Source organism: Lissotriton vulgaris, unplaced genomic scaffold (assembly GCF_964263255.1).
Source record: "Lissotriton vulgaris unplaced genomic scaffold, aLisVul1.2 SCAFFOLD_2271, whole genome shotgun sequence".
Classification (NCBI taxonomy): Eukaryota; Metazoa; Chordata; class Amphibia; order Caudata; family Salamandridae; genus Lissotriton; species Lissotriton vulgaris.
In genome coordinates this window covers 85,746-112,834 of record NW_028255033.1, presented here as the reverse complement: position 1 = coordinate 112,834, position 27,089 = coordinate 85,746, and the positions used below count along the sequence as shown (strand labels likewise).

Sequence of the window (27,089 nt, the reverse complement as noted above, 5' to 3'; positions counted from 1 at the left end):
GGGGACCATGGGGGAGCCCCAATGCCCCCACGGTCCCTGCCAGCTCAACGCATCATGCGAAAGCCGGCATTTCTTTTCATCAGGGAGAGAAGCTTACATTACACAGAGCAACGAAAGGCAGTAAGGATTTCCAGGTTGCACTACCCACAATATAGACTGAAGTCACAGCAAAATCGTATTTGCCAATGTTGCTCACCTCTTAGGTCCACTGCCTGAGAACCCCAATATTACAAATATTACAAACAAAGAAAGAATAGAGAGGCAACAAAAAAACGTTTTTCTTTTTTTCGCGTGGTTTCTGACCTCTACGTTGGCAAGAAACTCAACCGGGAGACTGATGTTGTAGCGCGACATATAACTTGCTCGAGATGCATAGTGACACAAATCATAGTGCTCACCAGCTGTAGTTTACTGAAATCTGTGATTGAGAAGTTGCAACTGTACTTATAAAGTTCTTCTGTATATATCGCCGTTATATGCCTACACATTTGTTCATTGAACGCTGCTTTTCTCAGTGGAAATAAGAAGTTGTTGTATACCATAACCTTTAAATAGTTTCAATTAAGAAACAGAGACCTATATGCGCCATCCAAAGATTGCCTTACCCGTTTGCTTTCTTCGTTTATAATATCTGCCCTGAGGAAGCCCAACTTGGGTGAAATGCGTTAGATGTGTTGCTTGTTCATCTTTTCCAAGATACTTTATGAAGATTGCAATAAAATCCTTTTATGAACATCAATGAAGGACTATTATTCATTCATGAATGCATATAAACATTTTGTTGAATATTTTCTCTGTACAGTTCGTTTTTTTGTTGCCTCTCTATTCTTTCTTTGTAAGAGAAGCATACATGCTGCTCCACCTTAGGAAAAGCAATCTACTTTCCTATTTTCCAAATATACAAGGCTCCAGGAGGGGGGCCGCGTTGCCCCACTCACAATATTTAAAAGCCCCAGGGGTGGTGGTCCCTGGGGCTGGGGGGTCCTTCATGGACTCCCCGATTTTCAATATTAGAGCCCCTGGGAATTGGCGGTCCCTGGGGCGTGTTGGGGGGCTTAAGGCCCCCATTATAAATAAGACACTGCCCCCGGTATTTAGCCCCCATGGATGCTAATTAACAATGAAGTGGGCTTTGATTTTTTTCTCACGCGGTATGGGCACCCTATGAGTATCCCACAATCTAAAAAAAAATGTAACATTTTTGGGGGGGACTTGGGGGTCCTTGTGGGACCCCCTGAGCAGGCCTAGGGAGTCAGGGTGCTTCTACCCTGCCCCATTTGCACCTTTTGTGCACTTGTTATTCAATTTACTTGTGCCTCGGTTCTACCGAGGCACAAGATGGCTGCCAAGACTTCCTGGTTTGGAGTGTTGACAGACAGTTTAAAACCAATTAGCATGCAGCTTGTGCTCGTAATGGTACGCGTAAAGGCCTCGGACAGTACTCGTACTTTACAACAGATATATCTATAACATTAATTTTCATTTTCTCAGGAACTACTGAACGGATTTACACCATTTAACAAAAAGCACAATCTATGGACCAAACTCTACCTTTTTGCCAAATTTGGTGTAATTCCGTTCAGCAGTTCGGGCTGTAGCCGTGTCTAACAGTGCCTATGAAAAATTGCATGGGGGACAACACATTTTGGGACCCTGTTTTTTTTCGGCCCGATTCACTAATCACCCCCAAACATTCAGGGATGGAGCGGAACTGAGCAGGCCATCTTCTTGGAAAATTTCCCAAAGATTCGTCAATCGGTGTTAAAGTTATTCTAAATAGAACTAGGTCCTAACTATAACTACCTACTGGCGACCGCCAGTAGGTAATATATATGTTTCATTTTTATCTTTTTGTTGGGACACCCCCAAAACCCCCATTACTTAACTTAAATAAATGGTGAAGAAATGCATGGTAAAGGCCTTTATTATCTTTGACAACAGAACCAACACACAGAATGGCCTTAAGACCTAGGACCCGCATCCACTCCCTCTGACCATGCAAGAAACAGCAGAATCATTATTGACAAAAGCTCACCACGAAATCACAGACACATGTCATCTCATTCAGCTGCATCCTCATCTGTGCATGCTAAGTAAGATCTTCAAATGACTTCCCTTACACACGAGAACCACCATGACACAGGCCTTCATCACCAGCTGAATGTGTTATGATAACGCCCTCTACTTAGGAATCCTTGCACACCTCCTACGGAAACTTCAAACCAGACTCATCCTTGGCCTTCACTGATGAGCCCACTTATACCCCAATTTAGATAACCACACAGACTCCCCTCCCAGAAGAGATGCCATTTCAAGGACCAGCCTTCATTAACCACCAGCTGAACTTCATCTGACCATCAAGAAGACTATTCTCAGCGTCCGTTTTACTAGCTCATACTCCCTGCATCTACTGAAGCAGAAGTAGAGAACGATCCTTCTCCCACATTGCAGCAAAGACCTAGAGCAGCCTCTCCACACACCCCTAGAATAACACCTCACTTTCGGAATCCAAAATGTCCCACAAGACCTGGCTGTTCGAATAATCCTCCAGGGTCTGAAGGTGCCTGGATATGCTATTGGGTGATTAGTGGTCCTTTATATGTCCTGATTAATTTAAATATGTGATACAAACTTGTGTGGTAATAAATCTTTGATAAAGGCACTCAATTTTGAGCTGTACAGACTGAGCCAGTGCCTCAAATGGCGTCAAACTTTCCGGATACATAAGATGCTCCTGTTGTTTTATTCTGCTGATATGAAGGAGGAAACAGGTTAAGGATCAATAATGAATTGAAAACCCTCCTCATCATATTACTTTATGTTTTTGGGCTGTGATGTTCACTTGATCTTCTATATAATTGCTACACATGAGTGACAGCTGTATTGTTTCCTGCTAATTTCAGTGTTTAAGACTTTTGAACATTTTAGGGGATATCTCCTTGAGAAGTGTATTTGAGAAATTAAATCAATAAATGCACCTTGCTGCACTCTACGGATTTATCATTATACTTTGCATCGGTCTGGATCTTGCATCAGGCGGTAATACCTTGTCCTTTCATGAAAAAATCTTCAAATATTCTCACCTGGTTGTCCCCAGTGTTCCACATCATGGCTTCATCCTCTGTTCTGATTTGCTTCCCTTCAGGGGCACTGACGTCACAGCTCCCTACCTTCACCAGTGTTGCCGTGCCCTCTGAGGAGATCTGGAAGTTTAGCAAATCAAAAGTTGCCTGCACATCACCGTTTTTATCAAAAAAGACTGCCTCTCCAGAGCTGGTTTTAAAGCGCACACTCCTCACGTACTGCAACATCTGAAATTAGAAACAATAGGACTCTGTTAAACTAATAAACTGACTCATTTATTTTGCATGTTTGGCCTACAACATTCTTCTATGTTACACGGTTATAGGGTTAAGGGGATGAAAAAGATGCATTGTCAAATAAATCCACACAAATGCAGGACACTAGTTCATGCATATGGTGCTGGAGACACCTCAGGTCCATGCACCCAGGATGCTACCCTGACATGTTCCTAACATGGATAGGATTGAAAATGATCCAGCTACCCTGCCTAGTTATTAATTTATTTTCATAATGATAAGCTAATGCACTAATGCACTTGTATATCAACTTCAACTAGGCTCCATCCACCCCACCCTGGGGCTGACAGACCATAGGTTTAATCCCAGTCTGCTCTTCGTAGGGTCAGAAAAGCTTTCTGGACACCAACATGTACGTAGGTGCAATGCAACCATTTCAATGCCACCCAGCAAATTATTCTAAGATTGATTTCTCAAAAACGATTGCCAAGATTTACATAAAAGTAAGCAAAGGCAGTAATTGGAGCTTATTGAATGAATGAAAAGTTCCTCCTGGGCACTGTCACTATGACTTCACAAAATATAGACAAAAAAGTAATAAGACCTAAAAGCATTTCATTATTACATAAAAAGACAGTAAACTAGTTCTGGTTATCTCCAATTTGGCCTGCAAGAACATGACCATATCACACGTGTGAAGGGTATTTACTTGGCTCCCTCCTTGTAAATGAAACAGCTACATTTCCAATCTATTCGCCTCACCTGCAAAATCATACATGACTGGGCTCTTGATAAACAGTCACTCTTGCTTGCCTCATGTCTGCTGACCCTTTCTATTCTAACTTGCTGTTCACCTGACTTCTTATACAAGATGTAGAAGTTTTACTCATCCCTCTGGGGCTCTATGCCGCTTTCTTTGCATAGGGAGTCTTACATTTGCGAATTCATGAAATCACTAAAAGACAATGTCTTCAAGCTGCCTTCTAGCCCTCTTGTGCCAGCCTCAATACTCTTTCTTTCTTTGGACCTGTTTGTCAGATGCCTAAGACCGTTACTGCTCCTTCACCCTGCAGACTCTTTGCCAAGGGTATTCCCCCTTTAACTCAACATACATGGTTGACATATTCCTTCAATCTATATCACCACTCAAAGAGATTTCCAGGTACAATATATGAGGGAATATGTTTTCAACCATCTTTGTATCTGATGCAAAATAACATGAGGCCACTACAAGGTTTTCTTCACTGCTTTCGAAAAATGAGAAAAATAAATAGCAAACGGGTCAATTAAATGGCACTATACATTGGTGCCAATGAAATGGGGAGTCTGTCGAGGAGCACTGTGTGGCTGATAGTGATGAAATGGGACCAAGAGGAATTGAGTATTTTTTCTTCGTTGCTTTCACAGAATCGACCTGAGGTCAATGAAACTAGCTGAAAGTCACATATGAGGCCATTTTAGTTCCTGCTGGGAATACTACTGGCAGATGACTATTTCTAGAGTCTTTGAAACTGGTGATAAGTCTGAGAAAGTTCCAAAGGTTTAAAGATGTTATAGGTCTAATGGTTTCCTTCAATTAGTGCTGATGGTGATGTTATTGAGCACTTGATCCTGTGGAGAGCAGGTTTGGTGATGGAATGTAATAGTTCAGTGAGAACCAGGCTAACATTCCATGGTGAGGAATATTCTTTAAAGCCCATAAAGATCATTCTGACATCATTATCAGTAATTGGAAGATCTCACAAAGAGGGATAGAACAGGTAGGCACTAATGGGTGACGGCATTCAGGGAGAAAGGAAACTGAACTTGATGCATTCATTTGGCTGTCAGAGAAGGCAAGAGGTTCCCACACAGCTCATTTGGGGGTAAAGGTACCAGGAAGCTTGTTGTTAAAATGTGATGTACCATCCCTACACATGGCTATTTATTTGAATTATCTGTCTCATTTATCCAGGCATGCAAGTCATATTTTTTAGCTGTTGAGCCCCACTGAGTGGTTTGTTGAGATCACAGCTTTGAATTAATTCAATGCTTTCCCAATGCTCTGCCTGATGTTTTAATTGGTGATGGTTATTTGAGACCCTTTTATTGGGCTTAGACTTGAAGAGTTACAAGGAAACAGAGTATCCAGTGCACAAGAAATGTTTTCAAGCTGACCTAGGAATCTTATGGTGACTCCAACTGTGCATCAATGAGTTTAAAAACAGTTTTGGTAAAGCAGAACATTAGCCTAGAAAACAGAATTCAATCTTTATATAAGAAGGAATAAAGGCACATGCTAGGACTGCAGGACATTTTGACAGATCTCGCAACGTTGGCAATATGTCTAGGGTGTTCCCAGATTTGCCAGACGTTAGGTTTCAGCCTTGAATAAATAGCATAGTAGCCTAAAATGATTTAGAGGTGGAAAAATTAAACTTGGAAAGAGGCAAGAAGGGGACAATATTGCTATTATCTCACTGCAAAATGCATCAACAGACTAACAGTGCTTTGTGGTTAGACAATCTGGGATGTGTCATTGTTTTTTTCTCTTTGATTTCGAAGGAAAAACATGAATTGCAGTGCTGCATTTCCATAACATCTCCACTGCCATATTCTGAAATAAGTTCACATGTATGCAATTACTCACTCCTCACAGACTACCCAGTCAATACATCTACATTTTGGTTACTGGGCGTATCTTCTATCCCTATCCAACCTTGCCTTCAAGCAACTACTGTACCCTCTCTCATCTGGAAGCATAGGTCAAAATTCATCATCAGGGATAGATGTGAGCTACTGCCTTACCACACAAGGTATGGCTGCTGATGATGAGATGTGCTCAACATTTGGAAATGGCCAAAGTGCAGATTGCCACATAATATACCACAAAATGATTCCTAAAAATATCAAGTGGATCAGCATCCATTTGGACCACAGTGAGACTCTAATACTGATGACTAAATTCATCCAGCCAGATATCTAGGCGTTCGGGCAACTGCTCTCAAATCCAGGCATCAGCTTACCCTGGCCACTCAATTGCCCACTCCCTCAGATGCCCTATCTCTCATCCATCAACTCAATCTCCCTATCATTCATCTACTCAATAATTAACCCAATCATTTCCCCACTCACACATAAACCACTCTCTTCCAGCTACCCACTTTCCAATCATCCTCTTTTACCATGTAATCATTTATATCACAGCTGGCTCATGAATTCATTAACTTATTCATGCAACTATTCACTAGTGAATCTGACCCACTCAGCATCTACTCACTTGTCCCGAGAACTGCTTTTTTACCTTTCCCCTTGAGAGAAATCCTCTCACCCATCTTCTGACTCAAGAATCTTCTACCTGCCCTCCTGGGTACCAAGTAACTGATGTATCCACTCACTCCTTGATACATCTACCCGTTCAATCGATCTAGCCATTAACATCTAGTTATATACATAGACTCACCTACAGATGAACAACCAGATAAACACATACGATAATATAATCAGTTGGACCAATTGGATATTTCAATGCTTGATTTACCATTAGGTTGTCTCGACTATTTCTGTAGCTTGAATAGTGTCTGTGATGAACAGATCTTTGGTCTTCAAGTCGTCCTCGTATCAATCAGATGAGAGCTTTAAGTGCTCACAAAGCATTACACAAACAGAGGGTTGTTTGGGCAAACTATCTAATTAGAATAGTGTGTTAAAAGAATTTCATTTGTAAGAATAACATTGTAAGTGTTGTTTTTAATATAGCTGTAAAAAAATATTGTTTTTTTAAATATTGTTTAATATATCATATGTGTGAGTTAATTATTAACTGCTATTGTATTAATTCATTACTGTTGTATGATTATTATTAATTGCATTTTTTTGTAACTTTTAATGATTATTGTTTCTTTTTAAGAATATATTAGTTCTTACTTGATAATAGCAGAATGTTGGGTTTATGGGGAAAAGGTAAGGCGATTATTAAAATATATGAATAATATTGTGCAGGTACATTTATATTTTGGTACTAAATTATACTTTATTTAAATATTGATTTAAAAAAAGAAGAAACATTCATGGTAATGTCGTATTTTGACGATGGCTGGGTTAGCGCTTAGCTTTGCTACACGATTCCTGATTAAATTAGCTATACATAGAAACGCCATTTTGTACGTGTTGGCGGCCATCTTAGATCATGAACGGCCTCGTGGCCGGCGTGCCCTTTAGTCCGTTGTCTGTTCCACTGACCACTTCAGTCTGCCCAGCAACAGGCTATTTTTAGTACTGGTCAAGCCACACATGCGCAGTTCACACTGACCAGTCGTTCCTCAGGAATGTGCCGCAAACTGACCAGTGGGTTTGAAACCCTCCAATGAGCTGGCAGTATTCCAAAATATGCCCTTATATGTACATAATGTTCTGTAACTTTGTGCCGCGTGTACGTTTTATTACCTGTAGAATCATATAAAAGAAGGGTCACACCGATGTTCGGTGTGATACCTCTTGCATTACCGAAGGGTGCTGTATGAGTGTACCACCACCCCATGGGGTCTTAATAAACTTGTTATTTGACTTTTACAGTTTCCGTGCCAACAGTTCTTGATTGTAAGTGGGTTATCTTCGTAACATGTAGGCCTTGGGAACCCTGATTACTTCAAATTGGCGACCACGAAGGGACTCATCGGCGACTCGGATGCCCGAAGGAGAGGTCGTGACGAAGGCTTGGAAACTCGCCATGGACGCGCGCTGCCACGAGTGACCCGAGTCTTGGCTGCCACGGTGTTTTTTCCTTTCCTTCCGATCTGACCTTCCAGGTGGCGCCGGTCTCCGACTGAGTTTTCGAGTGTCTGCATCGCTGAGAAAGTGCCGTTTGGTTGATTTGGCTTACAAGACCTTGGCAGTTGGAATCTGAACATTTGAGAATTTGGGTAAGCTTTGTGTTCGGTAAGGTAGTCTTCGGACGCTTACTGAAGTTCTGTGATTTGTGATCGGTAAGGTAGTCCTCGGACACTTGCCGAAGTCCTACGTTTTGATTTGAGTTAGCTAACATTGTGAATTTGTGATCTTTGAACTTATATGTGTAGTGCACTTCACATAGGCAGGCATGTAGAGATGTTTCTCTAACTTTGTTTTTTTCCCTTTGAGCGGCACATTTGTGTGAAGTACTGTAAGTGCCTTTTTATACGGTGTCACGCTTTCGTGATACTTTTTGAACATGCCTGTTTTCAGCACACTTCGAGGGATGTGCTGTCTTGGAGAGGGTACCTCAATTAGGTTAGCGGAAGCACAGCCGGCTCCCCTAGAGGGAACACCAAATCGTGAGATGTACATCAAGCATGGCCTTCCCCCTATTATGTACAGCAAATTATGGCATAAGTATACAAAGGCCGATCCTGAATTGCAATGGCCTCTACATGGGTTGTTCGATTTACGTAAAGTACAGTTTGTAGAGCAATGTTTGTTTCAACGCAGGTCTAGACAAAATATGTTTGATTGCGTGCGAATGTGGGAGAAAGCGGTGCGCGAGCGAATGAAGCGTGAGGTTGCCTTGGCGGACAAAGAGCAGCGCAAGGCTGCTCGGGATAAGGCTTTACAGCTTGAGGAAAAGGAGGCTCAGGAGAAGAAAGAAAGGGAGGAATGGGAACGTAAATTGCAGACGACTGGTCAATTTCCTATCCGCCGACCACTTTATCCCGTCCTCAATAATGAAATTGATGATTTTTCTTTATTAGATCGGTCACCACCTCCGTATGTTTCGCCGACGGCTCCAGCTGGGGATTCAGAGGACGATGGACAGGATAAGTCGGATCACAAGGGTATATCTGCTCTCAGGTTTACTGCGGCGAGGTCCGCTCATTTGCGGAGTTGGGCTCGTAAAGTAACTAAGAATTGTGTTTCTCAGGAGCAGTTGTTAGAAGAAAAGAAAGCGTGGTCGGATCTTGAATTAATGTATTTTCTGTCTAGTTTGGCGGATGAAGTTGTAGGCGCGTATCGGGAACTTTCAGACACGTTAGAATCTAAATCGTTGTCAGTATATCGTGAGAATTTGGCTAAAGGTGATTTTGATCTTTCAGATGTTGACGACCTATTCAAGCAACTGATCGCGCTACGGGATGAGACAGCCGGATTGCGGGAGGAGAGGAAAAGGAGGCAAAAGGAGTCTGGTTCGGGCAATAATGGGCAGACTAAGGAGTGCTCTCTCCGTGGTTCAGATAAGAGTTCTGCATTGCATGTTATGCCTATGCGTGAAGCTGCGCCTTTGTATGTTCCACCAAAAGGGGAAGGTACGGATGATGATAAATTGTCAAAGGATGCGAAAGGGTATTTTGTGTATAATTGGGTATATACGCCGTGGAATAGAGCAGACGTTATGGCGTTGAAAAATTTGTTACCTGATCTTCGAAAAAATCCGGCGGCATTTTATGAAGGGGTGGAAGGGGCTATTTCGTCTTGTGTGATGACTCTTGTGGACATAGATTTGTTCTTTGGGTTAATTCTGCCACCTGATATGTGGCGGCAAATTCGTAAAAATAATGATGAAACGATATTGGGGGGCACATGGAAAGAAATGAATGCTGCAGATTTAGACAGGGAACCAGCATGTAAGCCTTGTCAGTTAATTCTAGATCTCCCGGCAGCTATTCTGACTAAATTAAAGACGCTTGTTCCCTCTAAAAAGATTGATTGGACTATGCTGACGTCGTGCAAGCAGAAACCCGATGAAACGGTCTCAGATTTCTTTACACGTTTTGAGGAGGCATTTCATGATTACAGTGGCCAATCTTTGACAGACGATACGGGTCGGCATTTGTTTGTAGATAAGTATGTGGCTAATCTCCTACCGGAGATTGCGAAACGATTGAAGTCGAGTGAAAGTTCCTGGGCCACGGCGACCCCTGCGTCCTTGTTAACTATGGCTCAGTATTATGAGCGGCAGGAATTGGAGGCTAAAGAAAGTGTAGAGAAAAAGGCGAAGGAATTGAAAACAAAGGTGATGTTGGCGCAGGTTCGGGGAACACAGGGTAGAGGGGATGATAGAGGTAGACGGGGTGGAGGAAATACGTCGTATGGTCGTACGGACATAGTGGAGGATCAATGTGCTTATTGTAAGGAGTTTGGGCATTGGGCCAAAGATTGTCCGGTACTTCGTGAGCAGCGTAGTCAGCGTGGTCGAGGAGGCGGAAGGTCAAGAGGAGGTTATACGGGAGCTAGAGGTGGCGGAGGTGATCGTGGAAAGACTGAGGAGAGGGGCCGTGGCCAGGATGAATGAAATACGTTTGATAGGCGGAATCAATATCAGATTTTGGAGGGAGAGAATGTGGAACACCAGGATTATGTACATGCATAGGACTGCGTAGGATGGGGTAAGGAATCAGTTGAAGTGCCGGTAGATCAGCAGGGTCCATATGTAACAGCGGGTATTCTGGGTTCTACTGATCAATTTCTAGTCGACATAGGAGCTACACGTAGCGCTTTGTCGAAAAACTTGGTTCCGAGGGCTCCCCTGTCTGGCGAAATGATTACATGTGTAGGGTTTGATGGCACACCCTCCCCCAGCCCATTGTCCAAGCCCCTTGCACTATGTCTTGACAAATACTTTAGTTTCGGTCAATTTTTGTTATCACCCCATACCCCAGACAATATCCTGGGTATTGACTTGCTTAAATATTTTCGAGCGACAATACGTTGCGCTCCGGAGGGAGTGCGGGTTATCCTGAATGATAATTATCCTGACCCCGACAGGTTTTACGCAATTTCAGATATTTCAGCTTTGGCCTCTCTCCCGCACACGTTATGGGCGACCTCAGACACGGATGCGGGAGAGATGCGTATTCCACCGATACATATTACTGTTAAGGAGGGGGCCCCTCTACCACGAGTGCCACAGTATAAGATTTCGAGAGAAGGTGAAATTGCATTGACACATATTGTTCAGGATTTGATTTCTGCAGGGGTTGTGGAGGGGGTCCCTTATAATGTTTGCAACAGTCCTATTCTTCTGATCCTTAATAGAGATACTGACGGCAAAATCTATCGCTTTATTATTGACTTGCGAGAGATCAACAAAATTGTCATTCCTCAATACCCGGTGGTGTCTGATATTACGACCCTGCTTACTTTGGTTCCACCAACGGCCACCACGTTTAGTGTAATTGATTTAAAGAATGCGTTCTTTTCTATCCCTGTTCATCCTGATAGCAGATACCTGTTTGGCTTTACGCTAAATAATAAATCGTATAGATTTTGTCGTGTTCCCCAGGGATATACTGAAAGTCCTAGCATCTATAGTCAGGCTTTGAAAAGGCAGTTGGATTCCTTTAAATTGCAGTCTGGCGTTGCTCTTATACAGTATGTAGATGACCTTCTGCTGGCTGCTGACTCTTATGCACAATGTGAACAGAGTACACTTGCGTTGCTTTCCTTTTTGGCACAGAATAATCATAAGGTTTCGAAGAAGAAGCTTCAATACTGTAGACCTCAGGTGACCTATCTCGGTCATCTGTTGTCTAAGGAGGGGCGTGCATTAACATCTGATCGAATTCAAGCAATTTTAGACACACCAGTCCCACGCACGCAGAGAGATGTACGTGCCTTCATAGGGTTGACGTCCTTCTGTAGACAATGGATCATGGGTTTTTCACATATCATAAAACCTTTGCTAGCATTACTGTCCAAAGCTACACCAATGCCCCTTGAGTGGACAGATGAATGCCAGAAGGCTTTTGAACAGCTGAGGCAGGCCCTTTGTTCCGCACCCGTGTTGGGCACACCAGATTATACGAAACTTTTCACATTGTACGTGCACGAGAATGATGGGTGCGCGTTGTCAGTATTAGTGCAATTACACGGGGATAAGCAGAGACCATGTTCTGGATCCTGTAGCACGAGGGTTGCCTGGGTGTTTTCGAGCAGTAGCAGCAACAGCGGTGGCCATACGACAGAGTGAGGGAATAGTGTTATCACATAAATTGTTGGTGTTAGTTCCTCACGCAGTAGATGCTGTGTTAAACCAAACAAAGACCCAATACCTCACGAGTGCACGGCTAACAGGATATGAGCTGACACTTTTGGCGCCACACATTACACTGAAAAGATGCGCTACTTTGAACCCTGCCACTTTATTGCCCTATCCGGCTGAGGAGGGTCAGGAAGAAAAACATCATGATTGTGTTTTCCTGACCGAGGAACAGACAAAGGGTCGTGTTGACTTACAGGATGTCCCACTTCCAGATGTGGATGGGGAACTGTGGGTCGATGGATCGTGTTTAAGGCTGCCAGATGGCACGACTTCCGCAGCCTATGCGATCACGACACTTAAGACAGTGGTAGAAACAGCTAGGATACCACAAAAGTCGGCTCAGGCAGCAGAGCTGATAGCCTTAACAAGAGCCTGCGAACTGAGTGCTGGTTTATGTGTGAAAATATACACGGACAGCCGGTACGCCTTTGGAGTGGCACATGACTTTGGGCTACTTTGGAGAGAACGTGGGTTTTTGACATCTCACGGAGAGCACATTATGCACGGAGAACTAGTGCGTGATCTCCTAAATGCGCTGCTAGGCCCAAAGAAAGTAGCGATAGTAAAATGCAGTGCCCACAAAAAGATTACGGATAAAGTGGGTCAAGGAAATGCCTTTGCAGACAGCATAGCTAGACAAACAGCTATGTCCCGAACTAGCTCCCCCATGTATGTGGTACAATCGCAGGCTGAGCGATGGAGTGATGCTAGAGCAGAAATATTAGACATTCAAAAATCAGCTACTGAATCTGAACTTGCGACATGGGCAGCCGATGGGGTACTAGATGACGAGGGTTGTTGGAGAAGCAAAGACATGGAAAAGTGGAAATTGCCTGCAGCTTACTTGCAGGCGATGGTCCAGATGACACATGGACTGGCGCATGTCGGAGCTCTTGCAATCACTCGGCTCTTAACACGAGTTTGGGAACATCCCGAGATTGCTAATACTGCAAAGAGAGTAGTGCAGACCTGCCTGGTATGTTTGCAACACAATCCTGGAAAGGGGACCCATACTCCGAAAGGAGGGTTCGTTCCACCTTCTGCACCATTTGAGGTACTCCAAATGGATTACATCCAACTTGAGCGCTGCAATAACCTGAAGTACGTCCTAGTGGTGGTATGTGCTTTTAGCAAATGGGTTGAGGCCTACCCCACGAAAGACAACACGGCTTTGACAACAGCTAAGGTGTTGCTTAAGGAATTCTTTCCTCGCTTTGGAGTTTGCAAATTTCTGTGGAGCGATAATGGGCCTCATTTTGTTGGAAAGATTGTGGAATATGTACTGAAGGGGTTAGGGATTCAGCAGAAGTTCCACGCTGTATTCCACCCTCAGTCAGCAGGTCTGGTCGAGCGGTACAATGCAACGTTGAAGCTTAAGCTGGCCAAAATTGTGGCGTCTACATCGTTGAAGTGGCCAGATGCTCTGCCGCTAGCACTTCTCTCTCTTAGATCAGTACCCCACTCACGAACTGGCCTTACACCTTATGAGGTAGTGTTTGGGTGCCCTATGAATATCTGGGGGGTGCCCAAGCCGCGATTAATACATGATGTGCCTTGTGTTATGATGAGTGATTATTTGGCACGATTAACAAAAGATTTGCTCTCTATTCACCAACAGGTTCGAGAAGCGCTCCCTGACAACTCTACTGGAGAGGGCCATGATCTCCGTCCTGGTGACCATGTGATGATTCGGTCGTTTGAGAGAGCAAGCAGTCTGGAGCCCAGGTGGAAGGGCCCCGAACAGGTCCTCCTTGCAACCCGCACCGCTGTGCGAGTGACCAACAGGAAGCGGTGGGTGCATTCGACACATTGTCGCCGTGTCTCTCCGGACCTGGTGACTCCTGCTGTGCTGACTGATTACAAAGAGATTTTGGAGAAAGAAAAGAGCCCAGCTGTGACGTCGGCCAAAGTTGAGGGAGCCTTCCCGGACCACACTGTTACCGGACGAGAACGCTACAACTTGCGTCCTCGATAAGAAGATTTTTTTTTGTATTTTAATGACTGGTTGGTTACCGCTCCAGGTTTGTGAAACGGAAACCGGGAATTCCAAGGGGGGGGGATCAGTTCTGCCAGTGTAGCGACACCCGTCTTGGCCCGGAGAAGAAAACAACGGCTACCTCGGAGTTCAGCACCACATTTTTCTTTTTTAGGTATACACGTATGTGTATGAGACACTTTGTGACTAAATCGAATTATTGAGACTCAGCAAAGGTTTTCAGAGCTATGGCATTATCAGCAGTACGAGATAAGAGACTCTTGGGTGCCATTCTCTTTGTCCTGACTATCGTAGTGATTGCGGTAATAGCCTGGGTAGTCGAACTTGTGGTACCTGCGCGTGAACATTTGCTGCCAACTACCCCGGCTCCATCTGAACATTTCCATTTTACCCTGCCCTATCATGAAGAACGGCACCGACAGACTTATCTGAACAATAGCTTTATTCAGATCCTACATCACACACACAATATGACAAACACTTCAAATTGCTGGGTGTGTGGGATGTTGCCTGGGCATCAGAAGAAAGGGGGTACTCCACTCATCCCTCTACCGTTTTCGCATAATGGGTCTTGTAATGCATTTTATACTCTCCTCTTTACTTTGAGATGGCCCACAAAAGGGGGAGTGCTTTTTCGATTGAATAAATTGTGCCATCATGATCGGGAGGGGTATCCACAAGCTGAGGGTACTCGATTTGAATATGAGGAGTACCGCCCTGACAACGTGTCTGCTTCACGAATGTACAGCAACCAGCGAAATGTCAATGTATCGAATGCACATGTTATCAACGTTATCGCTACCAAAGCAGACCTATGTATACGTAATAAAGGTGTAATTTCTGTTGGGAGAAGTGAATGTAACACTACACTTACGTTTGACAGTCCTACTGGTATATCGTTTGTCACTTACTTTATCTGTGGAACAAAAGGCTATCATCAGCTTCCTTTGGGATGGTCAGGCACTTGCTACGTGTCTTTTGTATTGCCGCCTGTATTCATTGCCCCACCCATGTATCAAAACAATTACGTCCTCTTTCACGACTTTGTCTTGAATCGTGATAAACGCTCCCTTGTCTTGGACGATGTTGACCAAACGGACACTACCTTGCAACAATATGTGGACTTCAATTTGGGTTTGTTCTCTTTCGTCGGGGCAGCTTTGAACAGTCGAAAGATCCGACGACTAACTCGTGTTGTTGAGGCTGTGGCTAATGATACTGCAATTGCACTTGGAAATATCACTGAAGAAGTACAGACTTCTAGAATTGTTGCGCTTCAGAATCGGATGGTCTTGGATGTAGTGTTAGCTGATCGTGGGGGGGCATGTAGAATCATCGGAAGTAGCTGTTGCGTTTACATACCTGATAATTCACCTTCTGTATATGATGCCATCACTAAACTACATAAGATAGCGGCTGAAATACATCCAGATAATGGTACTTGGACTCTGTCAGGATGGTTCTGGTCAATACTCACCACCTGGGGATGGAAACTGTTAACGATTCTATGTATTATTGTGGGAATTCTGTTTTCTATTTGTTTATGTATCCAGTGTGGCCCAGTTTTTTGTTCTATGTGCTTTTCAGTTTGTGTACCCTCGAGACGAGCTCTTGCCCATGATAAAATGATGCTTCATAAAGAAGTAACACAAATAATGCTAATTGACATAGAAGATGAACACCCTGACTATGTCCACTATGAGGTAGCTTCAGCTAAACGCTAAAAGGGTCGTCTGTCGTATTTTGACGATGGCTGGGTTAGCGCTTAGCTTTGCTACACGATTCCTGCTTAAATTAGCTATACATAGAAACGCCATTTTGTACGTGTTGGCGGCCATCTTAGATCATGAACGGCCTCGTGGCCGGCGTGCCCTTTAGTCTGTTGTCCGTTCCACTGACCACTTCAGTCTGCCCAGCAACAGGCTATTTTTAGTACTGGTCAAGCCACACATGCGCAGTTCACACTGACCAGTCGTTCCTCAGGAATGTGCCGCAAACTGACCAGTGGGTTTGAAACCCTCCAATGAGCTGGCAGTATTCCAAAATATGCCCTTATATGTACATAATGTTCTGTAACTTTGTGCAGTTCAGGTGAGAGATGATACTGGAGAGCAAATTATGCCCGTAACTGATATGATCATTAACAACAATGAGGTGTGTTTGTCTATTGGGGGAGAAGAGGAGCATTTAGAGTTCAACATAGAGCATTTTAATGTAGATGATAACATGTCTGTATGTAGAGATGGTACGCCCAGTGTCAGCTATGTAGGGGATAAGGTAACTTGCCACATAGCAAGCTGGAATATTGCAGGTTTGATGGCCAAAGAAGAAATGCTGGGTTGGAAAGATTTTATTGGCTTATTCAACATCATCTGCCTACAGGAAACATGGTGTAAAGAATTTAAGGGCAGCGATGGCTTTGTTTCCTACGAGCTTCCCACCTTGGCCTCTCCTCACGGTAGAACAAAAGGAGGATTGCTAGTTTTGATTTCAGTGAAGCTAACTATTTCAGTAAAAAAGTATGTAAACGTGGGGGTTCGTTCCCAAATCCTGTGGCTTGCACAAGAACCAGGTAGAAATATATTGTTGATTAATTTCTACAACAATATATTTGATGGGACTAGGCACAAAGTTATTAATGATTTACATATAGCAGTGTTGGTAGAGAATTTTAACGGTGTTTACAAATTTATTTTTGTGGGGGATTTTAATGTATGTTTTCCGCTTATCATCCCATAATCTATGTGGAGTCTATAATCACTCAGGGAACGTTGAAGTTCATTTTCCTCATCATTTGTATGGTGAAACTCGGAATAATTTTTTGATAGACTATGACTTAGAAATTATGGAAAATGCAAAGAATGAACTGGGAGTATGTATCCCAACTTTTAAAGGGAGGGGGGCCAATACGGTAATAGATTTTATATGCATGTCTTCCAACTTAATCCCCTTGTGCTCTGAGGTCAAGGTGATAGACGTGATGCTGAGTGACCATAATTGTCTAACTACTGATGTTAAGATCTGGAAACCTTCCACCACTCCAGATATGGGTACAATTGTTAATATCGAACCACATAGATCAAATGGTGTCAGGTTGAGGTGGAAGGGAGAAAAAGCGGATGAAACTTCCGATTCTATCATTAATAGTTGTTTGATGGAAATCTTAGCTATCCTAGAACAGGATGGAACATTAGTTGCCAGTATTGACCACTTTGATAGAATTAACACTATTATTAGCAAGAAGTTCACAATAGAGGCAGGGCACATGAATAGACAAAATAGGGGGTGGTTTGACCATGCGTGCTCCAATGCCTGGAGAGCTCTCAAGGATGCTTTAGCAGCTAAACCTAGAGACAAGTGTTTAGTGACTCAACTTAGACAGGATTTTAAATCGGTCCTTAAACATAGAAAAGTTGAGCTCCAGCAGGAAGCATGAGACAATTTAACTCAAGCAGCAGAACTAAGGAATTGTAATTTGTTCTGGTCCACGGTAAATTGTCCATTCCTCAAGGATGATAAGGCTCCAGTGCTCACATCTAATGTGAGCTCAGATTCGTGGATTCAATATTTTTCCACCATATTTGACTCTGGTAACGGATTAGCTTCCAATGGAACAGAATGGCCTACAGTTGCTTTAAACATCACTGTAGAGGAAGTTATGGTTAGCATTAGAGCCAGTAAGGGTGGGAAGGCCCAAGTCCCGATGGGGTACCCATAGGTGTTTATAAGACCGCCCCGGAGATATGGGGCCCCCTATTGGTCAAGATTTTTAATGCAGCTGTTAGCTCCAAGATACCTTCGACCTGGACAGAATCGATAATCATCCCGATTTATAAAAAGGGAGACCGGGGTGAAGCTAAAAATTATCGACCAATATCCGTATTGGACTCATCTGTTAAAGTTATGAGTCGGGTCCTATTAATTAGATTAGAGGAATGGGCAGAGATGAATGTGATTTTAACCAATAGTCAGTATGGGTTCAGAAAGGGATGTGGCACAATCGAGCAGTGCTTAAATTTAGAACTTTTGGTCGGGAATTATACCCAGGCCAAAAAAAGGGTCACTATATTTATGTTTTGCTGACCTGAGCAGTGCTTTCGATATGGTAGACCACGCCTTATTGTGGGCCAAACTTATAGATATGGGAGCCCCGGATTGTATAGTATATTTCTTGGCACGCCTGTATGAAAAGCTTAGCACTAGTGTTCGGTATGGCCCGAAAGGGGAATGTACAAGTAAGTTTAGGATCGGGATGGATATCAGGCAGGGGTGTGTTTTAGCACCCCTGCATTTTACTCTCTTCATTAATGAGGTAGATTCCGTCCTGCAGACAGTTACGGCAGATGTCCCTAGAGTTAACAACCTTAACATCCCGGTGTTACTCTATGCGGACGATGCTGTGCTGCTGTCCAGGACCCCCCTGGGTCTCCAACGATTGATGGACAGGTTTGTTGAGTTTATCAAAAACAGGAAACTGGTGATCAATAGGTCAAAAACCTATGTGATGAAGTGTGGTCCCGGCCAAGCCAAAACAAAAGTTAACTCTCATTATTTTATAGATGGTGAACAGCTTTTAAAAGTAGATAACTTCTGCTATCTGGGGATCAACTTTTCTAAAAATGGTAGCTGGGATATCGAACACAAAGCAGTTAAAACTAAGATGACTAGAAGTGCCAATGGGGTTTTTGTATTTGCCAAGAAGCTGGGGAATAGACACATAGCTGATATGCTTAATATTTTTCAATCTAAATGTCTATCGGCGGCCCTCTATGGGGCTGGAGTCTGGGGTGTGACATCTGCTGGGTGCCTACTTCTTGAAAAGGCTCCTGTGCTTACCCAAATCGACCTCCAACATCTTGGTTCATAGGGAAACAGGTACCCATTTTCTGAATGATTTAATTATGCTAAGACCCCTATTATTGTGGCGCTCCGTTTGACTAAATGAAGGCACCTCACTGAATAGAGCCATTATTGAGAATTGCCTCTCCTTGGACCAGCACCTGAAGATCCCGTGGATTAAATAGAACATTGTCAATTTTCAAAAAGTCTTTGGATACAATGTGATTAATGATCGGTATTGTGCTTCTGATAATTCCAAATCATTTTTGAAAATATGTTTTTGAATTTCTGTATAGAGAGGCGTGTTTTGGAAGAATCAAAACTATCTACTTGTAAACTGTATAATAACTTGAATGAGTTTACTGGACTTCATCCTTATCTGACTCAGGTGACTAGAGTTTCACACCTGTTTGTACTTACTAGAATGAGGATGGGAATAGTACATCATCTGGTTGCATGCCCTAGTGTTAAAACACGTCCTATTGGCCCTTGTGCTTGTGATTGCAAGACAGAACAGAGCACCATGCACTTTCTTTTTACTTGCCAACTGTACAGTGGATTACGGAAAATCTATCTAAAGCCCATCTTGAAAAGATTTGGAGTAAGAATAATTTCTGAATCTATGAAACTGCTTTTTAATATGCATCATCCGGACATTTGCTTTTTTACAGCTACCTTCCTACTCAAGGCCATTGGTGCTAGGAAAAGTATGCGTTTTTAAATTCTCTTTTTAATTATTTATTCCATCCCGCACTGGATAATTAAGTTACTATGTGTTCTTTTTTCTCTTTTTTAATCAATAAAATGTTTGCCTATGTAACTGTATGTGCTTTTATGGACATGTTTTTTATGTTCGAATAAAGCTTTATGACTTGACTTGACTTGATAGTAGATGTAAATCAAGGAATAAACCCTATGTGGGCAATGGAGGTAGAATATTTAGTTTGCATAGTAATACGTTATAATAATTAATCAATCAATCATTCAATCAGGAAATTTGTAGAGCGCACCACTCACACTTGATGGTCTCAAGGTGCTGAAGGGGGTGCTGCTACTGCTCGAATAGCCAGGTCTTGAGTAGCCTCCTGAAGGTTAGTAGGTCTTGCGTCTGCCGTAGGAGGATGGGGAGGATGTTCCAGGTTTTGGCGGCGAGGTAGGAGAACATTCTGCTGCTGTAGGTCGCTCTTTGAATGTGGGGAACGGTAGTGAGGGTGTGGTCGGCGGAGTGGAGATGGCAGTTTGAGATGTAGTAGGTGAGTCGCCTGTTGAGATATGCTGGTCCGGTGTCATGGAGTGCCTTGTGTACATGTGTGAGGAGCTTGAAGGTGATCCTCTTGTTGATGGGCAGTCAGTATAGGTCTCTCAGGTGGGGTGTGATGTGGCTGTGTTGAGGGATGTTGAGGATCATGCAGGACTAGGCGTTCTGTATGCCTTGCAGTCGTTTCAGCAGTTTGGCAGGGGCTCCCACATAGAGGGTGTTTCCGTAGTCCAGCCTGCTGCTGATAAGGGCCTGGGTGACCGTTCTTCTTGTGTCTGTGGAGATCCACCTGTAGATCTTCCGGAGCATGTGGAGGGTGTTGAAGCAGTAGGATGACGGTGTTTACTTGCTTGGTCATGGAGATCATTGAGTCGAGGATGAACCCCAGGTTGCGTGCGTGTTCAGTGGGTGTCAGTGCTGCTCCCAGGACAGTTGGCCACCAGGAGTCTTCCCAGGCAGATGGGGTTGAGCCGAGGATGAGGACCTGTGTCTTGTCTGAGTTCAGCTTCAGACGGCTGTTCTTCATCCATTTGGTAAAAGCTTTCATTCCTTCATGGAGGTTGGTTTTGGTGGTGAGGGGGTCCTTGGTATGGGAGAGGATCAGCAGTGTGTCGTTGGTGTAGGAGATGATGTTGAGGTCATGCAGTCTGGCGACGTGAGCGAGCGGGGCCATGTAAATGTTGAAGAATGTCGGGCTGAGGGATAATCCTCGGGGTACGCCACAGATGATATTGGAGGCTTCCTATGCATAAGGGTAGATACCTATGCATCATGTATGGATGCATAGTTATAAATCATAATATGCCAGTCATCTGTCTAGTTTGCTATAGTAGCTTGACATTCTTTTTCGATGATAAGTAGAATCCTTTTTAATTGTCCTAGGTTTGATATATGGTTTACATCCTTTTTCCCTTTAATACGAATTGCAGGAATATCACACCTTGAGATTTATAACACTTTTGACATGTTTCTGACTAAACTTTCAGTTTTTACTGCAACTTGCCTGGCCCTAACTTTCCCTTTTAGTACCTGAGAGACACCCCTAAGGTAAGCCCAAAGTACCCCTGTGGGAAGGGTGCTCTGTATGTGAAAGGTAGGACATGTATTGGTGTGTGTGACATGTCATGATAGTGAAATACAGTGTATTTTGTTTTTCACTATTGAAAGGCCAACTGTCATGTAGGATAGAATGTGAACTACATTGTAACATCTTACAATTATAGCTTCATGTTGGGACAAGATGGGGAAGTAGAGTTTACTATGCCTGAACTCAGGATTCTTAAATGCATCTTTTAGTAAAGATGATTTTTATATTGTGTGTTTTAAAATACTACTTTTAGAAAGTGGGTATTTTCTTGCTTAGCCATCCTATGTGCCTCTGCTGGTTTTGAATTAACTGTCTGGTTTTGAAGCCACAGGGGATGTGTCATGCCTTTTCTGGGCGACCCCTAGCTGGGCTGTTTAGACCTGGGCTGCATTCTGAGCAGGGCTGAATAGACCTGGGCTGCATTCAGGGTAGTGGTGTGAGTTTTACTACCACCTGAATAGTCCTGCTCTGCATTCAGAGTAGCAGGAAGAGATTTTCCATGCACCTGAATAGCCCCTGTCTTCCTTGCACAATGCTGTCTCAATCTCCTTCCAGGAAGCTGGTCCAGAGAGGACATAACTGGTTTGGACTACGCTAAGTGACATTTGCCTGCCAAGAAGAAGATCTGGAAGAGCTACCAGGAGAAGTACTGCCCCTTTGATGTGTGCTTTGCTTCGGTCTTGGGCAGGGAAAGGACTGGACTGTTCTTTCTGCATTCAAAGTATGTCAAAGGGCTTAATGTAGAGCTTTCCTCCTTTTGGAATTCTCAGGGAAATCAAAGACTTCAACATCTTCTGGGTACCAACTTCAGCAACTGGACGTTTCAGCTGCAACAGTGGAAAAAGTTAACCCATGCCATCAACAATGCCGCTGCCAGCAACATGATCTGAAGGCCATGCAGAGGGAACTACCGCACCTTGCATCACAACCCTGGTCTCATTGATGATGATGACTGATGCAGTCACCGAGCCGCTGCTTGCACCGCAATCTGTGGGCACTGCACTTTGCACTCCCTCACTTCATGCTTTCCGCCTTGGTATCCCAGATGATTCTGCAATGCCATCACTGATACTGCTGCCTGCACCATGACCTGTGGACATTGCTTGTGGAAACACAGAGCACAGTCTGTCTACACACTTCAGCCCTGGCCAAAGAGACTATGCTTGTCTGAGCTGACATTAACACTGCTGCTTGCACCGTGGTTCGAAGGCACAGTTCGTAGGTGACTAGACACACCGGCCATCCCACACTGCATCCTGGGCCCACTGTCATCAGCACTATCTACTCCAGATCGTCAACCATTGTCACTGCCGGCACCATGACCTGTTGGTCGCACATGATGCATTGCCCTATCTCGCACTGCAGCCTTGGTTCTACCGATGACAGAACTTCAGCAACAATGGCACTGCTGCTAGCACCTTGACCTTCCAGCACTGCGATGAATACCGCAACACTTGCACCTCAGCCTTGGTCTCACGGATGTTGCTGCATGACTGAGCCACTGCCTGCACCGCGACCTGAGGGCACTGTGCGCTGTACCACTGAACTTCACACCACAGCCCCGATACCTGCCGACGCCAGTGCTCCTTACATCAAACTCGCCGAGTTTGACCTGTAACACGTGTGATTTCAAGGGTCCAACAACTCCTACACTGACCTCTGGAACCGACTCCTGCTGATGCATGCACCTCAGACCTCAATGAGAGGTTGCTGTTGCCCTGCATATCTAAAACAACTGCTTTGGGGTTCTTCCTGACACCGTAGCTGGCCTGCGACGCTGCAGACAGACGGAACTGTTTGGATTTGTTTGCTCAAGATGCCGTGATAGCTCTGGGCGAGGCTATCAACTTCAAGGAATTGTATATAAAGTCTATTTTTGCTTAATTGGTATTGTGGATTACAGTATGTTGAATTTCAATCATTTTGGTCTCGCTTTACACCGATAAACATTGGCTATTTTTCTAAAACTGGTGTGTCCTTTTGTAGTGTTTTCATTGCATTTCTGTGTGTTATGTACAAATGCTTTACATGCTTCCTCTGAGATAAGCTTGGCTGCTCATGCCAAGCCACAAGGGGGTGATCAGGGGTTCTTTTAGATGAGTAAACCCGTTATCCTTATAGAGTGGCCGATTCTGCTTGGTTTAGGTGCAATTCCTAGCAAACCAGAAAACCAATTTCTTAGAGCTGTTCTCTGAATATCAATCTGGATTTGGCATTGCGTCTTTTTCGTCACAGTACAATATTGTAAACCATTACAACGTCTGTTATATTTTTGATTAGATATTGAAATGTTAAAAACTATTATTTGTGTATGGATTTCCACTTGAAAGTCACCAGTGAAATGAATAAACATAAGTAATGTTTTGGCATGGATGTCACTAGAAAAGCACAAATAGATGTTCTGCTATATTGTTAAATTACAGTGACGATAATTTTCTGTATCTTTTAGTCCTGAAGTTAGGGGTTAAACCCAGAGAGTGACAAATCACATTTTGGCTTTGTGGCCAGGAAAGGTATTGTGGTAAAGAAAAAAAGAAGTGGACAACATACAAAAATAACAAACTATTCATTCTGTGAAGAGACATTTTCTTTCAATATCAATTTTGAAGGACCAATTTGAATAATACTTATGCATGTGCCAGAGACTAGAAGCTTAACTTGATCAACTACCTGCTAATGCTCCACCTGTAAGTCAAACTCAATTCTCGTAGGTTAGTTTGTAAATATCAACATTAATCGCTATTCTGGATCACCCAAAACCCTGAAAGATTTTAATTTGCTCTCTTAGAATGTGGCAGATATCCAGTCAAGTTTCGGACTTGTTGAGCTTTTTGATAAGCCTAATAGTATATCAAAGGAGACCAAGTCCCTTGTCAAAAACGTTTTGTTTACATTTTAAAAGAGACCTTCTAGAGGGCATCATGTATACTGAAGATAGGATGTCATTATTGGTCAACTAAAGAGCTTTGTAGTTTACAATTGTACTTGACCTTCTTCCCTAATGCCCAGCACGGAATTTACATGACTCATTTCCATTTTAATAGAGTCAATTGTTAGTGGCTTTTACAATACTAGGTGTATAGTTTGCTGATTTTCCAAAATGTATTAATAACAATGTTTCAGAACAGACAACGATCCATTTTACATGTTTTTACACTTTATCGATATCTATTCGGAAACATTTTCTAGTGCCACTGTAACAAAAGGCTAGTATCCGAAAACAACTGAGGTTTACTTGAAACAATTACGTGCAGCCACAACTTTCCTAGACATAACAATTTCTTTTAGATGCTGTTTGCCTGTGAGAAAGAGATATGGAATACATTTGATAGCAGAATTTACCTAAAATGTGTTATAAATTGTCAGTTGCACATCATTGATTCATACTTTTTTTTAGAAAGATTCTTTTTAACTGTATGCTATATTTTATCTAGTCTGTCTTTATTTCTGTAAGCTTTTATGGTTTTGAATTTAAACTGAATAAAGGTGATCTGACTGACAATTTTATTAATTAATAATTGAAAATATTTTGTATAATTTGAAATGTGTAGATATAAATGTGATATTAATTATTTTAAATGTAAATGTTTATATACTTACTGTAAGATTTTGTATGTAATGTTGTTGTATTAAATTACAATTAATATTAATTTTCAGGATTGGTCTAATATTTCATGGATTTATTTAAAAATTATATTCTAAGTTTATTTACAACATATTTATTTGTATTATGGTTATTTAGGTATTGGAATATAATATATATGTATAATAATTGTTCATTTTTATATTAACTATATATATTTACTTATAATGTATGTTGTTTAGCCTTGTTATTAGTTTATGTTATTGTTGTATGTTATGTTGTACATATACTATTTTTATTAATGTATAATCCATATTAATAATATTTTGATATTTTTAACATATATATTTTTCCCTTACATATTTGCTTAAAGGTATTGATTAAACATTCAAATTTTGATCGTTTTTGTGGAACTGTAATTCTTCATTCATCAACCTATTTTTCAGTGGTAAAGATTAGGAGAAAGTTGGGAGAAGGATCTTCTTCCCCATCTCTCCCACCTGATCTTCAATGATTTAAGAAGTTCCTCCGTGCTTGAACGCAACCGCCTGTTTGGAATGTAAGGGGATACTAGACTCTTGATTTTTTGGGGACCTCTATTATAGGTGATGACCAGTATTCATAACTGTTTTCTGTCCTTTACTGGGAGCCAGTGAAGCCTGATGATGTGCTTTTTCACTGGCTCCTGCACTAGAACATTGCACAGCAGCCTTGCAGCTGCTTCTTGACCACCCGCAATATGCAGGTTACAAATATAGGTGACCACAGGAACAATGAGTTTCCATATCTAACTGCAAGATGACTAAAGAATGGACCACTGTTTTCCTAAGCCGGGTGGGAATCCTGTCTAGAATTTTCCAAAAACTTCTGAGTAGTCCAAAACAGGTCACTGCAACTTTCTTAGGCTGTGTCACCATGGAGAGATCTTTTTCTAAGCAGAAGCCTACATTTTTTATTATTTTTTTGCCAATGGGCATATTGCCGAGGAAAACTGGACAACCTAAGGTAAGCCTGGGTATTGTGTTACTCCAGAGAAATAGTAACTCAGTTTATTTCCCCATTTAATTTTAGACAACTTGTTGTCATCCACTCCTTGACTTTTTCCAAACAAGACGATAATATCTCAGCGCCCTTGCTATTTTTTGGGTCCAAGGAGATCACCAACTGACCGTCGTCGGCATAGGACATCATAGAGAAATCAAACTCCAGGACAATCTTAGCCAGTGGTACCATGTACACATTAAAAGGCATAGGGCTCAATAAGGAACCCTGTGGTATCCCACACCTCAGTGACATCGTCTTGGAAAGAGTAGTGTTCTCCTGTACTTGAAATGTTCATGTGCCTCAAGTACAACACCTGAACTAGCAAAATCCATTGAGCCTTTGAGAGGGTATATAGACCCCACCCCAACCTGAATAGTGGCTTGGCCTCTCTCCATACACAACAAATTTCACCCTTTCAACTCTTAAGAATACTGCTGGAACCAGTCTCCTTTAAGTCCATCTGAACCTGGGGTTGCCCTGGCACCAGCTCCCTTGATATCTTCCTAATTGCTCCCACTTGCACAGCTGCTCCAGACCCCCACAACTCCCTGAGTCAAAACCTTGAAATCTTCTATTAACTTCAATAAAGTGGAAGAACTAGGCTAAGTACTTGATATCAGGTTATTGCGCACTAAACCTCCTATAGTATTAAACAAGACCGAGTATCCATGTCTTCGAAGACTATAGACTTTTCCCCCCATGTCCCCTCTTTGATTTGATGCTGGAACTGTATCTCGCAAGTATGAAAGATATAAGTTTCCTGTTTCTCTGATGAACAATAGTTCCTAGAGAAAGCATTTCTGAGCACTTGATATATGAACAAACCTTGTAACCCACCTTTTTTTCTGAGTGTTTTCTTGGGAGTACAGAAACTTCATCCTGTGTTCCAAGTGTATCCTTGCAACTAGCTCCTAGTAACTCCAACCTGTGTTTCAAGTGTATCCCTTGGAGTGTCGGTAACTCTAGGTTA

At 42.7% G+C, this 27,089-nt stretch overlaps 1 protein-coding gene across 1 annotated transcript in view; it reads right to left on the bottom strand.

The window, feature by feature from the left end:
• Positions 1 to 3,032: 3,032 nt before the first annotated feature.
• Positions 3,033 to 27,089, bottom strand: part of LOC147659342 (vomeronasal type-2 receptor 1-like) — a 42,002-nt gene continuing 17,945 nt past the window's right edge. The window contains exon 3 of the mRNA XM_086951831.1: positions 3,033 to 3,311. Coding sequence (XP_086807957.1) covers positions 3,033 to 3,311 — 279 coding nt within the window. The remainder of the gene's footprint in view (positions 3,312 to 27,089) is intronic.